General features: G+C 34.1%; 1 protein-coding gene and 1 pseudogene across 2 annotated transcripts; one reads left to right on the top strand and one right to left on the bottom strand.

The window, feature by feature from the left end:
- Window positions 1–802: 802 nt before the first annotated feature.
- LOC132058549 (polyadenylate-binding protein 7-like) lies at window positions 803–7227 on the bottom strand (annotated as a pseudogene).
- A 3793-nt stretch (window positions 7228–11020) lies between these two features.
- On the top strand, window positions 11021–15366 carry LOC132057374 (uncharacterized). 2 transcript variants are annotated; one of them, XM_059449955.1, is made up of 4 exons: window positions 11021–11104; window positions 13027–13072; window positions 13856–13945; window positions 14284–15366. In XM_059449955.1, the coding sequence occupies exons 3-4, from the start codon at window positions 13903–13905 to the stop codon at window positions 15204–15206; spliced, it is 966 nt and encodes a 321-aa protein (XP_059305938.1). In that variant the 5' UTR covers window positions 11021–11104; window positions 13027–13072; window positions 13856–13902; the 3' UTR covers window positions 15207–15366. The 2 variants fall into 2 exon arrangements, with proteins under 2 accessions (XP_059305938.1, XP_059305939.1); XM_059449956.1 differs by lacking the exon at window positions 11021–11104 and adding an exon at window positions 13404–13586 and having other exon boundaries at window positions 13042–13072.
- The last annotated feature ends 571 nt before the right edge of the window (window positions 15367–15937 follow it).

Raw genomic sequence — 15937 nt, 5'->3', positions numbered from 1 at the left:
TCACGTTTCATTTTACTTGCTATAATTGTTACTCTCTACCAAAAGAATGGAAACAATACAAAGATAGGGGGAAAAAACGCATGTACATTTATTACCAGAAAAAGAAAAAAAAAAAAAAAAAACCAACGCGCACAAGTGTTGATAAACTTTATTCCTGTAGCAACGTAGGTGATGGGTTTGTTCATCCTTCTTTCTGAATTATCATTCAACAAAAGCCAAGATGAAATGGATTACGCCTATAAGATGTAAAGAAATGAGAACCTCAAAAATATTGTCAAACCCATCTAAGTTTAGTGATTAACGTCAGATCTTGTTAACATTGCGGACTAATGCAATATCAAAAACAGAACATATCCTGTTCAATGGAGGACATACATCAGTATCGTTAACTCCAATGATTTTGTTTCTAGCATGTCGTATAGGATATAATGCCTGGAGAACTATTAACAGCGACAAAATCAAGATACAAGTAGCCACCATATTGTTTGCTAACATTGCGGACTTTCTATATCAAAAGAATGCATTAAAACTACGAATGAACATGAAATCATGTTGAAACTGAAAAAGAGTTGCTCTTCCGTAGATAAAGGAACTTTTGGTGACAGAAATGATCTGTACTGAGACGAAGCCAGAAGATGAACTCTATGAAGAGAACACAGTCGCCTGATACTTTGACAACACTAGAAATGATCTGTTCAGAGACGAAGACAGAAGATGAACTCTATGAAGAGAACACAGTTGCCTGATACTTTGACAACACTTGCTAGCTCTATTTCATATAGACAGGTGGAAACCTCTATCTTTGCTGAAGACCAAATTACTGCATAAGCCTTTCTAATTTGACTGCAGCTTCAGCAGAGAGATAATTTGGAAGACGTTTTATCTTGACTAGAAACTTCATTCTTGGAGTGCTTGAGCACGTCAACTGCTTTTTGCACCATAGCACCCAGAGATTCTGGTGACTTGAACAATGATAAAAGCTCTGAGTTGTCCATTTCCAAGAGCATTCCCGTGACCTTTGCAGCCAGATTGGGCTACAAAAAGCATATAGTTTTCATTAACAAATTAGTTTTGGTAATTCTCAGGGTATGAAACCATAGCAAGACCACTACAGAAACACTATAACCAAGGATAAAGAAGCACAGATCTAAATGGCTCCAAAGAGATTCTTGACAGATAACACAGCAACATATATAAAGTTGTCAGGGATGGATTAAGTCCTCTTTCAAGTGTTTATTTACCCCTTGGATTCTCTATGAAGAACCAAAACAATTGTGGCAGAAAAATTGTTTTGCATCAGTGAGGGTAGCTATTAGTAGAACAGAAGAGGAGGACTATAAAGGATGGACTGAGAAAGCAAAAGGTAAGTTCACCTTGTGTTGGCTAACTAGAGGATAAAGGTGCTCTCCAAGTATTTGTTTCTGCTGCTTAGAAGGGGCAGGAATAAGCATGTTACTCGGGTTTTCTGAACCCTCAGCGGAAGATCCGACTTTACTGGTGCTGGCAGAGGATGCAACAAATCCTTTGTTCATACCACAGAAACGACCAGTTGGTGCATATTTGACCTGCCTAGCTAGCTGCAAAGTATACGTAAGTTGTGGGATTACAAAAACATGGGTGGCTACAGTGATCCATCATCATTCAAAAGAACAATTTGCATTTTCTCGGAATGATCTCACCCAGGTGAAGGCATGCACCAAAAGTAGTAACTTGAAGCTCATCAATTACATAAATTAGTGAATGAACAAAAAAGCACTTAGTTATGGTTTACAACAATTTGAAATATAAGTACAGTTTCTTTTCCATGACAGGATCTTATTCATAAAATTGAATGAAATAAAGGAACGTCTATTGTATGTTTTCAGCCATATTTACTCCTCCAGATGAATAGAACAGGAGAAGAAATTTCACTAACCAGCATACAGACTTAGTTAGCAACCTCAGGTTAATGAATGAGCTAACTTTTAGCTAAACCTTTTTTTTTTTTTTTTTTTTTTTTTTTTAGGATTTAGCAATTCACATGCTTTAATTTGCAAGAAGAATCAGTGCGGGTAGAAGTTCAATCACCACATGATGGAAAAATTATCTCAATTTATAAAATGCATAGAGCTAAGTAGTGTGCACATGAGATTAAAAATTTTGTGTCATAAAGCTAAGAAAACCAAAAAATTGCTTGAGTTAAAGATAGAGCAAATATGGGCTGAATGATTTATGATGCTCTAGTACTTGCAGTTACAGTTGCAACAATAATTCAAATCAATCAACCAACATCCGGCTAAAATTCATGGACTTAACACTAGTTAAGTGAAGGCCTAGTTTTCCAAATACATGAATAATGACTCAAAAGATGCAGATAAAAAGAATTTTTGAAGAACACCAAAATAAAAAGCATAATCAGTACACAAAATTGAAAATCAAATAAAAGAAATATTTATCCTCATTCTAGCAAAAGAATAATCACTGTCCTGAATAGACTTGGAAGAAATTAATCCCTTTCCATTAAGGTAGAGGCAAGTCGCACATTTCAAGTGAGAAGTCTAGGAAAACATTCGCACATTTCAAGAGAGGAGTCTAGGAAAACATTCTTCAACTTAAGCATTTTAAATTGGAAGTTTTGAACAACTTTGCTATGCAGATCAATCAACAAAGGAAGTTTAACCACCTGGGCATTGCTAGATTGTTTTGATGATGCCACTGGTTGGGCCGATTGCTGCCAATGAGGCGCATCTGGAACTGGCATATGCCTGTTCTTCTTTCCCCTATTCTGCCTATATTGTGAAGCATTAGGAATCTGAAAAATCAGATGAAAGTTGTAAGCAACTTCATCATAGATTTAAACCTGAAACATGTCCATGCAATTTAGTGGCCTCCCTAATACTGCTGAAAAGTTCAAGATTCTGTCTATCCAATTCAGCACCATATCAATGAGTATTCATTAAATGAAGTGTAAGGGTTGCCAAGGTATTATGACTATATGCAGTTGACTAACCAAGGATATTTCATAAGAAGGTCTAATAGAGTTTGTGAATCCATTAATCATCCAACTGCTCCTCATACTCAGAGGCTGATACAGCAGACCTGGTCGTGGAGGTAGTTGTAGATCACCAAGACCTCGGTGGCAAAGAGAGGGATATCCACCAGGGAAAAAGCCTGAAGATCCGGCGACTCCTGCAATTCCTTGTGCATGATTAAGCTGTAATTGAGCTTGCCTTTCCTCTTTCCTTTGAGCAATAGCCACATACAATGGCTTTTGGCCAAACATAAATCCTGTGATATGTTAAACCTTTAGTGCGGAGGTATTAAAAAGAAGCAGAAACCAAAAATCCACAGTGTTCATGCAGAGGAAAGATGGAAGAAGGAACCATAAAAGAGGAAAAACTAGATTAGAAATTTAACATGATTGAGAGGCCTTGTCTATTTACAAGTGCAGCAAGCACCATAATTGACCATATGTGGGACAATGAGCCTCAACTCAACTAGAACAACCAAACAATAGAGAATCGTTAAAATTTAGATTTTTCGCCGGACATGGTACCCATATAGGCATTATGGAATCTAAAGCTAAGTCCTAAGGCATTTGACAGAGACATGCATTTCTGCATGGTAAAATAAATTTCTCAATTGAAATCCCTGAGTTTTATAACCCTTCGACCCAGAATTTCATGAGTATATCCATATTGATAGAGTCATTCAGGGACTCTATCCACGCAGCAAGCTTCTTCATTATTTCTGACACCTCCTTTAGAAAGTCAGAAAACAGCGTAATTTATTTATAAATTTACTTAAGCTGGGATATCTGTGCTTACGTCATAGGAAAGAAATGAAAAGTTGTTACATAGCACCAAAATTTATTGTATGTGCTAGCTCATGTGAAACAACACTCAGTGGCTTGGCATTCACCATGATCTGGACCTTGTAAAAAGAATATATGACTTACCATGAAAAGTATTCACCGCTTTATTGGCCTCTTCTGGTGTGGAAAAACATACAAATCCAAAGCCCTTACTGACTCCTTTCTCATCTTGCATAAGTCTTGCAGAAGTGATTTTGCCACATTGACTGAACAATTCACGCAACTCATGATCCGTGACATCATCAGCAATATTTTTGACGTACACATTTGAACCCTATGATGAAATTACAACAACATTCATACCCAGTGATAAAAAGGTGGACACAAAAATACAGTAGCACAAATCTTTTCTAGAGTAACATATATCTTTTGAATAAAGGAAATGAGGAAAAAAGATACCTGGTACTTATTAATTTGCGCCTTCCTTCTCTCCTCAACCAAACGCCTCAATATCTGTTCGCGCTCTGTTTTCTTTTGTGCTCTTGCTACATACAAGATCTTGCAGCCTGCCCAATGCGCACAGGTCATATACAGACTCTTGAACATTGTAGCTGTTAGTTACATATGTGAATACGACAGCAAGACAAAGTCATAACCTACCAAGTTTTGATCCATTCATAGCTTCCACTGCTCTCCTAGCACCATCTGGATTCTCAAAGTTCACATAACCAAAACCTTTTGAACCTCCATTCTCATCTTTCGCAATGACCAAACTAATAATTTTCCCAAATTCAGAGCACTTCTCTCTAAGATGCTCTTCTGAGATGTCAAGATCCAAGTTCTTGATGAACAAATTTGTATATATTTCATCAGGGCTGGGCAGAATCCGGTCACTCTTTTTGACGAACTTGCCTACATATCTATCCATAAATGGATGTAAAACGTTTGCATATTTTGGACTAAACAAAATTAAAAGCGTGCAAGAGAAACAATTGATTCTATATGCTCCATCAAAGTTCATCATGATCGCAATAAATTAGAACAGAGAGAGAATTGCACATACATCTGCTTTCCTCCAACTTCAGATCCATTGAGCTCCTCAATAGCAGCGTTTGCACTGTCCTCAGTCTCAAACTGGACAAATCCATATCCTTTACTCCTTCCATCCTCAGAAACAGCAACTTTACAGGATAAGATATTTCCAAACTTCTGGAATATTTCTTCAAGCTTCCCGCTATCAATTGTATCATTTAGATTCTGCAGTAAAATCCCACATCATTTTCACATGGGGATCAAAGCAATAAGGTAAAAAAGAAATTATTAATTAAAATCTCAAAATAAGTGACTCCTATGCAGTCCTTAAAAGGTACCTTGATGAACACATTTGCAGTTTCACTTCTTCTCACATCAGAATCACGACGAGACCAACCCACCCTTATAGCTTTTCCGTTGAGAGTGGAATGATTTTTCACCTCAATAGCACGCACAGCTGTTTCAATTTTAAAACACAGTAGAAGCTTTCCAAGTAAAGACCAACTCACACAGAATTCCCACGAAAAAACAGTGAAACAACAAAATCTCAAATTACAATTAATTGTTCCCTAAGTCACATTACCAACTAATTCATAGTAACAACTAACTTCAGCAATAGTTCACTGAAACAACTCACAGCAGAGAAACCATTCCATGACTAATCAACATATATCATAAAATCCTCAAGATTTTCAGTATTTTCGGTTTTATATGTATATATATTCCCTCGATCGCATGATAGAACTATCGTATGGTAGATGCATAGCATGCATGAGCAGCCATAACAAAATAAATAAATAGCAAAAAACAGAACTCGCCAACCAGCACTATATTGATCTATACACAGGTCCAATCCTGGAGTCTGAATACCATCTTATTTCAACTAAATACAATTCCTTCAAAGATATCTAACTTTCCTTACATAAGAGTGGAAATCCAATCCCGTTAAGTCCTCCATATTTCATATACATAACCAAAAAGCGGCCAACTTCTCCTTCTTTTTCCTTTTATAAATGTATATCCAAAACCGGAATAGTGCAGAACATCCAATCTTTTTAAAAAAATTGTACAATAACATATTTACCTAAAACAATAGTTTCTTGAGTCAAATCCACAATTAGCCCCAAGGTACAAATTCATTTACACACATATAATAGGATACATATATAGTACTACTCCGTAAAAATGAATCTGAGTCTCGAAAATGCCCTTGATCAGTCATATAAGAATTCAAAACATGAAATTCTCAACGGAATTTTCCATGCAAATAAATGTCAAACTGAATTTCGCACTAAATTCATCGGAAAAAAAAAAGAATTATCTGTACAAAAAAAGGAAATAGGGAGACTAATCATGCAAATAAATGTCAAACTGAATTTCGCACTAAATTCATCGGAAAAAAAAAAAGAATTAACAGTACAAAAAAAGGAAATAGGGAGACTAATCATGCAAATAAATGTCAAAACTGCATTTCACACAAAATTCTAACGAAGTAAACCAAACAACACAATTAACAGTACAATCGATACAAACAAAAAAAGGAAATACAACGAAACAGTGTAGTTGAATAAAATATTATTACTCAGTCTTGAACAATCAGTCATATAATAAGAAATCAAAGCACGATATTCTCATCGGAATTCGCCATGCAAATAAATGTCAAAACTGAATTTCGCACTAAATTCGAACAACAAAGTAAACCGAACAGCAAAATTAACAGTACAAGCGATACAAAAACACGAAATTTCGCCATGCAAATAAATATCAACTGAATTTCGCATTAAATTCGCCCAAAGAAAATCGAACAGTAAAATCGATACAAAACACTAAATTCTTATCGGAATCCGCCATGCAAAATAAATATCAACTGAATTTGCACTAACTTCAAACGAAGAAAACCGAACAGAAAACTTCAGCAATACCAAAAAAAATAGAGAGAGAAGCAAATAGCGAGAAACAGCGTAGTGTACACCGTCGTAATTATAACGAAGAAAAGCGAACACAAAACTAAACAGTACGAGCGATACACAGAAAAAAAAAAAAAAAAAGAAGAAGAAGAAATGAAGTACATATCTCGGTCACGAACTTCCGCATTGACAAGAAATCAAAGCACGAAATTCTGATCGGAATTCGCCATGCAAATAAATGTCAAACAACTGCATTTCGCACAATCAACAGTACAATCGATACAAATAATTAAAAAGTAGAGTATATATACCGTCTTGAGGAGAAATGAAGTTGACGTAGCCGTAACAGAGTGAACGGCCAGTAGATGAATCACGACAAACGCGAACAGAATCCAGACTTTTGAATTCCGAGAATGCGTCGAACAGTTCGCCGTCAGTAACGTCGCCGTGAAGATCGCCGACGTACAACGCCGCCATTAAACGGAAAATTCAGTTACGTTTGTTTTTGTTGAATAATGCAGCTGAAAACTGTAGAGAGAGAAAATGTGTTAGTAGAGAGAGAAAGAATGAGGCGGTAATTCGTACAGTGCTACTACTTTATACGCACCATGAAATGAAAATATTTTTGTTTTCTGTTTAGAGAGAGAGGAAATCTGTTGCCGTTTCAGTTAGTAGAGAGAGAAAGAGTGGGGAGGAAATTCGCACTTTATACACCGTAAAAATAATCCTATAAGTAATTAATAATCCTATTTTTTATGAACATTATTTTTTGTATGTGCCTTATTTTAAAGAACTCAAAAGTCTTTAAACATAGCTATCCAAATTCTTCTTTTTTGCTATAATATTATTTATTAGATGCTAAAAAATCATTTTTGATCATTTATGGCATCAAACGTTTTTCATTCTCCCATAATTTCTTATTGATTACGTATTTTAAACTTTCTAAGCGCAAACAAAAATGTTTCTTACTTCTTTGCAACGAAGGAGAACAATTCTGTTTCACTTTAAAAAAAAAAAAAAAAATTAAATAAATGCAACATGTAGAGAAGCAACTCTAAGTCTTAATATTCAATTGGGAAGCAACTTTTAAGTCTGAACCAATATATGTTTTAGCTACTTCAAAATATATTCATATCTCTAAATGGTGAATTGGTATTTATCTAATAATTATTTTTACTACAAAATCTCCATTGCATTCGATATCTGAGAAACTAAATAGGTGCATGAACTTATAGCTTCAAATCGAACAATCTTGATTAATGAAATGGAATATAGTTTAAATAGCATATATCTTGTTTCCGTTTGACTTATATCTTGGATAATTTTTTGTCTTCCATCAGATATGCTTCTTCAACATTTACCCAAAAAAATTCACAGTATAATCAGAAATTTGAAAAGAAAAAAAAACCCATTAAAATCAGCAACTTCGCGTAAGATTTGACATTTGTTAGGTCGAAGTTCATGTGAGAAAAAGGTGTCTTACTCAAGAATAAGTGATTTTAGACCGAATCAAATTGAGTCATTTTCTGAGTATGATCTTTTCTCTCAAGATTAATCATAAATTTATACATCAATTTCTCGGAGGTTATGGACATGAAATTAAAGGAATTGAGAGTTATGAATATCATTAAGAATAAATATTACGGAGATAAAGGTGTGAGTTATGAACTCTATAAGATAAAATAAACGGAAAGATTAGGATGAAAAAAAAAAGAGAGAAAAAAGATAAATAATTTTTCTACTCTATCAGACATGCCACCTCACTTTTCTTATGACCACATCACGTGAGTTGTGAACTTCAAAACTGAAAAGACGTCAGCATACTTACACCTAAAATAAAAAGCATGAAATCTACTTACACAGTGAGTAGTCACAAATTACTAACATTTCCGATGATCTTTTTTTATCATTACTAATATAATTTAAATGACGTAATTCACTGAACCTTTTTTTCCCACATTATACCAACTCTAAATAGCTATTTGTGTTATTCACCCATTCAATTCTTTGTCATTCTTATCAAAGAGCTTAATTTCTAGTTTTTCATATGGAAAGAAGAAATGAAGTTAAAAGTACAACTTAGGAAAAAAATATTGCGTAAATTCTGCATTTTTTCGTCCTATGATTTCCGTTAGTCAACAACCAAAAAAGTGTTCTATACTTCTTTACTACTCCTATAGGGAAGGTGGAAAAAAGATGAAAACATAAAAAAAATCAAACTCAATCCATTAATTCCGTAGGTAAATGATGCATGAATTTTTCATCCTTCTTCCTTCTTGCCTTCATATTTCTGTTTCCTTGAATCTGCAGTAAGTTTTTGAATACTATTTAATATCCGGCCGTCACAACTTGAACCATATCACCCAATACTAATATATTTCGAATATTATTAGTGCTATCGCTCCTTCTTTCTTTTTTCTTTTCTCCCTATCTTCTTCCTCACACCACCATAAGCAATTAAGCATTATATAGAAGAGATCAATAGTTCTAAATATTTGGGCGTGGTGCCATTTTTTTGTAGGGGAATTTGTTTGATTGGCTTAATCCTTGTTGAATGACTTATATAGTAGCCGATGACATTTCGTTTTTTTCTCAATTAAATTATGGATCATTTACATTCTAATGAATATCACATTTATTATATATTGAATTCAATCAAATAAGTATCACATTCATCCACGTTCTTTATCCATTTAATTCATTTAGCAGGTCAAAAAAAAAAGTAGGTTGACTAATGACTTTTGGGCTTACTAAGGGAAGATAAATGGGTTGTTCTTATTTTTTCCATTGGTTAGCAAAGTTAAAGAGAAGACTTTTAGTTTTTTAAAAACATAGCACGTTTATTATAATTAAATGAGAAGGTCATAAAGATCACCATTGGTTATTGCTACGTGGGCTAATTAAGTGACATATTTATTTTGTGAGGATTTTTTAAATCTATTTAGTTAGTAGATTATGTACAAAAATGAATTAAAAAAGTCAAAAAAATGAGAAAAAAAGATAAATATGAATGCTAGCCAAAGGGAGGTGTCACGTCACCTTATCTATGTCTATATATATATACACACACAAAATAGAATAGGAATATATATATATACACACACAATAGAATAGGAAAAGAAGGAGGAATAGTTAATGGATGCTCTATATTTATGTTGTTGCTGCTACGTGGGCTGCTCAGACAAACATTAATTTGGGTGTTATTGCAATTTGTTATGTGGCTAAATTAGTATTACTAATGGAGCAATTAAGAGGTATAAGTTATGGAGATGATTTTTCAAAATAAAATAAGTAAAAGAAATGAGTGAAAAAGTCAAAAAAAGGAGAAAAAAGATAAATGTCAATGGAAGTCGTAAGAGAGGTGTAATAATTATCTATCTTTTTGAAACTTTATATTATATATAGATTGTTGATAAATAAAACGATTGATGATTCAGTCATAATCACTTGGGTGGTTTAGGGGCTGTTTAAGTTGTCATCTTAACCTAGTATAAAATAGTAAATTCAAGCTATAAAGTAATCAGTGTAAACATAATTTTTACCCCATCAATGAATTTAATTTAAACCTGTAATACCAGGTTACCAATTACTTATTTAATTTATGCAGCACTTTTAATTTTTTGGAGATTCAAACTATGTATACTTTGATCAACCATTTAAAATATACTGTATATTTTTTCATTGTATTGACATGAAAATAAGTACTCCATAACTTTATTTTTTCTTATAGTTTTTGAATATTTAAATTTTAATTTTAAAATATTTAGTCGATCTAATCTAATTTAGCTTCAAAGATTAGTCAAATTGACTCTTACGAAACGGAAGCTCCACATAATTTGAGGCAGATAGAGTAATATTTATCTAAAAATTTACCTATAACTACTTTGTATTAGGGCAATTCAAAAGCAAAACCGTAACCGATAACCCGGCCACAAAGTTGGCTTATTGGTATTAGGTTCTAGGTCAGATTACTTAATTTCCTTACTGGATAAACAACTAACCCGTTAAGAATTATTACTCACTCCGTCCCAATTTATATGTTGTAGTTTGAATGGATACGAAATTTAAGAAATAAAGGAAGACTTTTGAATTTTGTGGTCTAAAATAAGTCAAAAATATTTGTGTGGTTATAGATCTATCTCGCTAAGCATTGAAGTTAAAGTTTAAGTTAATTTTTTTCTAAATAAGGAAATGTGTCATTCTTTTTTGGACTAACTAAAAAAAAAGTGTATCATATAAATTGGTGCAGAAAGAGTATGTTATTTACATTTCTACCCCTATGTTACATTATAAAATATATAATTAAAATTTAGAATCCCTAAAGGCTGAAGCTCCATTCAGTTCACTCTTAACGAGCTCCACAACCCTTCAGTAAGTTTCTTTCTTCTCCCTTTCGTATTTTCAGTTAATATTTTTTCTTCACTTTAAATTGAAATTTTAAATCTTTTACTTTTCTTCACATACCCCAATTTAAGCTAACAAACATGACTTATTTTCAATTTAAATTCAAGACTTCTGTTTGTTAATTGAAAAATCCTGTTTGTACTGATAATATGTTGCTCTAACATACTTTAGTACTCAACATCTATTGTGAATATTTGTACTGGTAATAGCTGTTGAATCGTTTGAGGACCCATGTTGCTCGGACGCTCCAAAAATGTTGCGGCACCCGTGTCGGATTCTTCAAAATGCACTATTTTTGGAAAATTTGACATGCACCCGTCGATATTTTTGAAGAGTACGAGGAATATAGTTGAGGACTACATTCCATTCACCATTTTATATGTAAAATGAAGACTCAAGGACAAGGATGGGCAGTAATGTTTTGATTTTTCAATTTAGGCCAGACGTAACTTCTAGGCTCTAGATTGGTGTTGATTTAACCAATAACAGACCGATACCGAACGAACCAATATCTTAACTATTGGCTAGAGAATTAGTACATTTAGAAACCAATAACTGAAAAACCGAACCGTTAAGTGCAAATATCCAACTGATTATCCCGATAAGCGGCCCTAGTTTGTTGAGTGAGGTTCGATTCCCCAACTCGTGATCCCCTTTTTATTTCTCCTCCCCCCTAAGTTATTTCTATTCCTGCTATATGTAGGCCAATAAGGGTGTGTTTTGATACATAGATGGCGATAGTTCAGGTAGGTAAAGGGAACAACTGATAGTTGGGGTGTGAAAATCGCAAAAAAAGTAATAGTTCAGGTGTGTTTTTGACCATTATCTCTTGTAGTATTGGTGAGTTTTTATGGTCTTGGTTTTCTTGTACCTTGTCATTTCTAATGGGATCTGTAGTCAATGATTTGCTTTCAAATTTTTAATTTCTCAATTTCCTTTCCATGTTATGTCCGCTTAGTTTTTCTATAGTGCTTGCTTTTCTTTTTTTAAATGCATCCAGTCGCTAATGGGATTTTGAATAGCATTTTCTTGGTGGAGGCATGACTATAGCTACATGAATTTGCATATTTGATGCACCAAGGGTATTTGATAAAATGCACTAGCACTACAATTTTGCAGTCTTTATCGGTAACATTAAATTCTATGTAAGATTATTTTCCAAATGATCGAAAATTGAGATTGCTTTTGATAGTTTTATCTATAACTTCATGTTCTTATTAATGCAGAGACATGTGTAGTAGGAATTTCGTCGTGGTATTGGTTGTTTCCATTGTATACGTTTCTATACATTTTTTTTCTTAGGGAAAATACATAACTTAGCACCTAAACTTCTCTTGAAAAGTCATTTACACACCTTAATTTTATGGGCATCCTCTTACCTCTTATTTTACCTTCCTAAAAATGAACCAATCTCATGGTGAGCAGTGAGTCTCACGTTTTGCAGTTTTCACGATTTGATAAGTCCAATTGGAGAACCAATACCACATTTTTATGGACCCCGTTTTGCAGTTTTCACGTTTTGATAAGTCCAATTTTCAAATTTTTTCTTGTGTGTTTTCTATCTTACATGGGTTGACACCACTTCCTTGCCATACCATCACCTACGGGGGTATTAGTTCCACTTTTGACAAGAAATAAGGGGAGTAAGAGGATATCCCTAAATTTAAAGTGTGTAAATGACTTATTTGGATCTTGATTAAAAAAATGACTTATTTGGACAAGTTCAGCAGCCAACTTATGTAGTTTTCCATTTTTTTTTTCTTATTTACTTTTTGTGCAACATCAGGTTCTTGTAAATGATTTTTAGTATCGCCACAATGTGACCACTAAGGTGTTTGATCATATGCGTGAAACCACTAAAATTTTTTTGTTGTATTTCTTTTTCAACAGGTTTTCCACAACATTTTGATCCATATATCATTCAACAACTCAAAAGGTACATTATTTATTTCAGTTGGACAACTTCAGTAAACAACATATCTCTATCATTTATAGCTGTGTTAAAGAAATATATTTCAAATGTATGCAAGTTGTTCCCATCTGTATTTCTGTTAAGAGTATTTTACTATATGTCTAACGTTGTGTTAACAAGAAAAATTAGATCTAATGTATGGTGTTCAGATTATACTAGCCTATAAAATTTAATTTAACAAAACTATAAACTATTTTGAAGAAGGAATGTTTAGAAACAAAGATAATGTGGATTTATAGCGGAGACATCAAAGAAATGTGGAGCAACAAATTGCTGATAGAAATTTGCGCTGTAGTAATAGATATGCACAAATGTAGATCAAGAGAAAATAATCATTGTTGTCGCAACTACAAGATAAAAGAGTTGAATCGAAAAACAAAGACTCCTTCATCATTAAAGTAATACAGTCTCCTCTCAAAATTGATAGCCAACCTCGAAAATGAATTGCACTTACAATTATCAATCCTTCATTATCAAGGTTAGGAAACCACATTGTTATTCTCCTTTTTCTGAAATACTTATGTACAAATTATATTTATATATACGCATGATGTCTTATGGGCGTTTATCGGATACTTTTCATTTAGTAGCTACAAATATAGCAGTTGCTTTCAACAAAGGGAAAGATATAGTTGATTACTTCTTTATCTTTGAAGTGGTGAGTCCAGCAATCTTTCTTCAAATATTCTGTCAATATTCATTAGCTCTGATAATTAATTACACATGTCTAAACGTTGACTCCTCCAGAAATAATAAAAGGAAGTATTTTCCAGAAGAAAGCATCTTCAGCTGCCATGGCGAATATACGAATGATAGATATAGCCGTCAATTTCACTGGTGAGTAAGCAGCAAAAGTCCAAGATGCAATATTTTTGCACAAGTTTTTGTTTTCTTGTCTTCATTATCCATGGCCATTCCCGGAATTGTATTCCGGAATCATGTTTCAACATAGAATTGTTACAATTTTTTGGAATTCGAAAAACTCCACATACCTGTTTTCACATTTTCACTTCAAATCACTCACAAATTTCAACATTTTTCCAAGTTGTATTCATGTCAAAATACAACTCAAATTTCCAAATACCATTTTTCGATCTCCAAATACTACTTTTTTCGAATTTCACATTTTTTATGTCCAAGCGCCCGCTAAGTTTTCAAGAAACCCTACATTTCAGATAGCATGTTCAAAGGGATATACAATGGCAAACAATATCATATGGGGGACATTCAAGCTGTGTTGAAGAGGGCGTGGAGCACTGGAGTTGAACGAATAATAGTAACTGGTGGCTCTCTTGAAGAATCAAAGGAAGCTCTTGCCATTGCTGAAACAGATGCAAGACTTTTCTGTACTGTGGGTGTGCACCCGACAAGATGCAAAGAATTTGAAGACAGTGGGGATCCAGAAAAACATTTGCAGGATCTTTTGACATTGGCTAAAGAGGGAAAAGAAAAAGGAAAAGTGGTTGCGATTGGTGAATGTGGGTTGGACTATGATAGACTTCACTTTTGTCCATCTGATATTCAAAAGAAGTACTTTGAAAAGCAGTTTGAGTTAGCACATACAATGAAGCTGCCAATGTTTCTTCACATGCGAGCAGCTGCTCAGGATTTTTGCGACATTCTTCAACAAAATAAGGATCGGTTTGTTGCTGGGGGAGTTGCACACTCTTTCACTGGAAGTGCTGAAGATCGTGATAAACTTCTTTCATTTAGTAATGTTTTTTTAGGTGTAAATGGTTGCTCTCTCAAGACAACCGAGAACCTTGAAGTTGTAAAGGGTATACCTGTTGAGCGAATGATGATTGAAACGGATTCACCATACTGTGATATCAAGAATACACATGCTGGGATAAGTTACGTGAAATCATCGTGGCCTTCAAAGAAAAAGGACAAGCATGATCAAGAATGCCTTGTCAAAGGTCGCAACGAGCCTTGCTTAGTTCGGCAAGTGCTTGAAGTTGTTGCAGGCACTAAAGGTATCGCTGACATAGACCAACTAGGCAACACACTGTACCACAATACGTGCAGGGTTTTCTTTCCTCATGATTTGGATTCAGCAGCAGACGCCCTTCTTGCTAGTGGCAGGGACGCTCTATGAAGTCGCGCGTTTAAGAGAAAAGCAGCACTCTGCTAGTCTGGGCGCTCAAAGTGTATTATTTAATATTCTGAGTAGTATCTTATTGTTCATTTTTACTACTAGTTGTTGCTTCACTTGCTTTGTTTACCTTGCTATTTTGTTGTCATTATTTTCCTTTCAATCGTGCTTTGATGACAATTTTTTTGAGATGAGGTCTACCGGAAACAACCTCTCTACCCCAAGGTCTGCGTATATCCTACCCTCCCAAGATCCCACTTGTGGGATTACATTGTGTCTGTTGTTGTTGAGAACTCAACATGATATGCCACAACTCTTAGTTACCTGCAATTTTGTGGCTTACGTAGCCTAATGATTTCCTCCCAATACTTTGTTCACAATATAAACTTATTATTCTGGGTTCTTCTCTATCAAGAAAAAAAAAATGCATCTACAGCAACCTGCTTCGCATAATTTGACTCTCAAAATAGCACTCTTTCCGTCCCAATTTATGTGATATTGTTTGTGGACACGGAGTTTAAGAAATAAAGAAGACTTTTGAATTTTATGATCTAAAATAAGTCAAAACATATTTTTGTGAGTATAGATTATTTCGTTAAGCGTGAAGGTAAAATTTAAAGTTGTTATCAAATAAAGAAGTGTACCATTCTTTTTAGGATAGATAAAAAAAAGGTATATCACATAAATTGGGACCGAGGGAGTAACTGGATAACATAAAGCGTTGACTATCAAAA

Source organism: Lycium ferocissimum, chromosome 5 (genome assembly GCF_029784015.1).
Source record: "Lycium ferocissimum isolate CSIRO_LF1 chromosome 5, AGI_CSIRO_Lferr_CH_V1, whole genome shotgun sequence".
In the NCBI taxonomy this organism is placed as follows: Eukaryota; Viridiplantae; Streptophyta; class Magnoliopsida; order Solanales; family Solanaceae; genus Lycium; species Lycium ferocissimum.
The sequence above is the reverse complement of the archived record's forward strand: the minus strand, read 5'-3'. Positions and strand labels throughout refer to the sequence as shown.

What these genes read in the sequence shown, in the direction of transcription:
- LOC132057374 (XM_059449955.1), top strand. Translation starts at nt 13,903, where the DNA reads ATGGCGAATATACGAATGATAGATATAGCCGTCAATTTCACTG. An exon ending in TATAGCCGTCAATTTCACTG is followed by an intron (nt 13,946 to 14,283) that starts GTGAGTAAGCAG and finishes CCTACATTTCAG; the next exon opens with ATAGCATGTTCAAAGGGATA.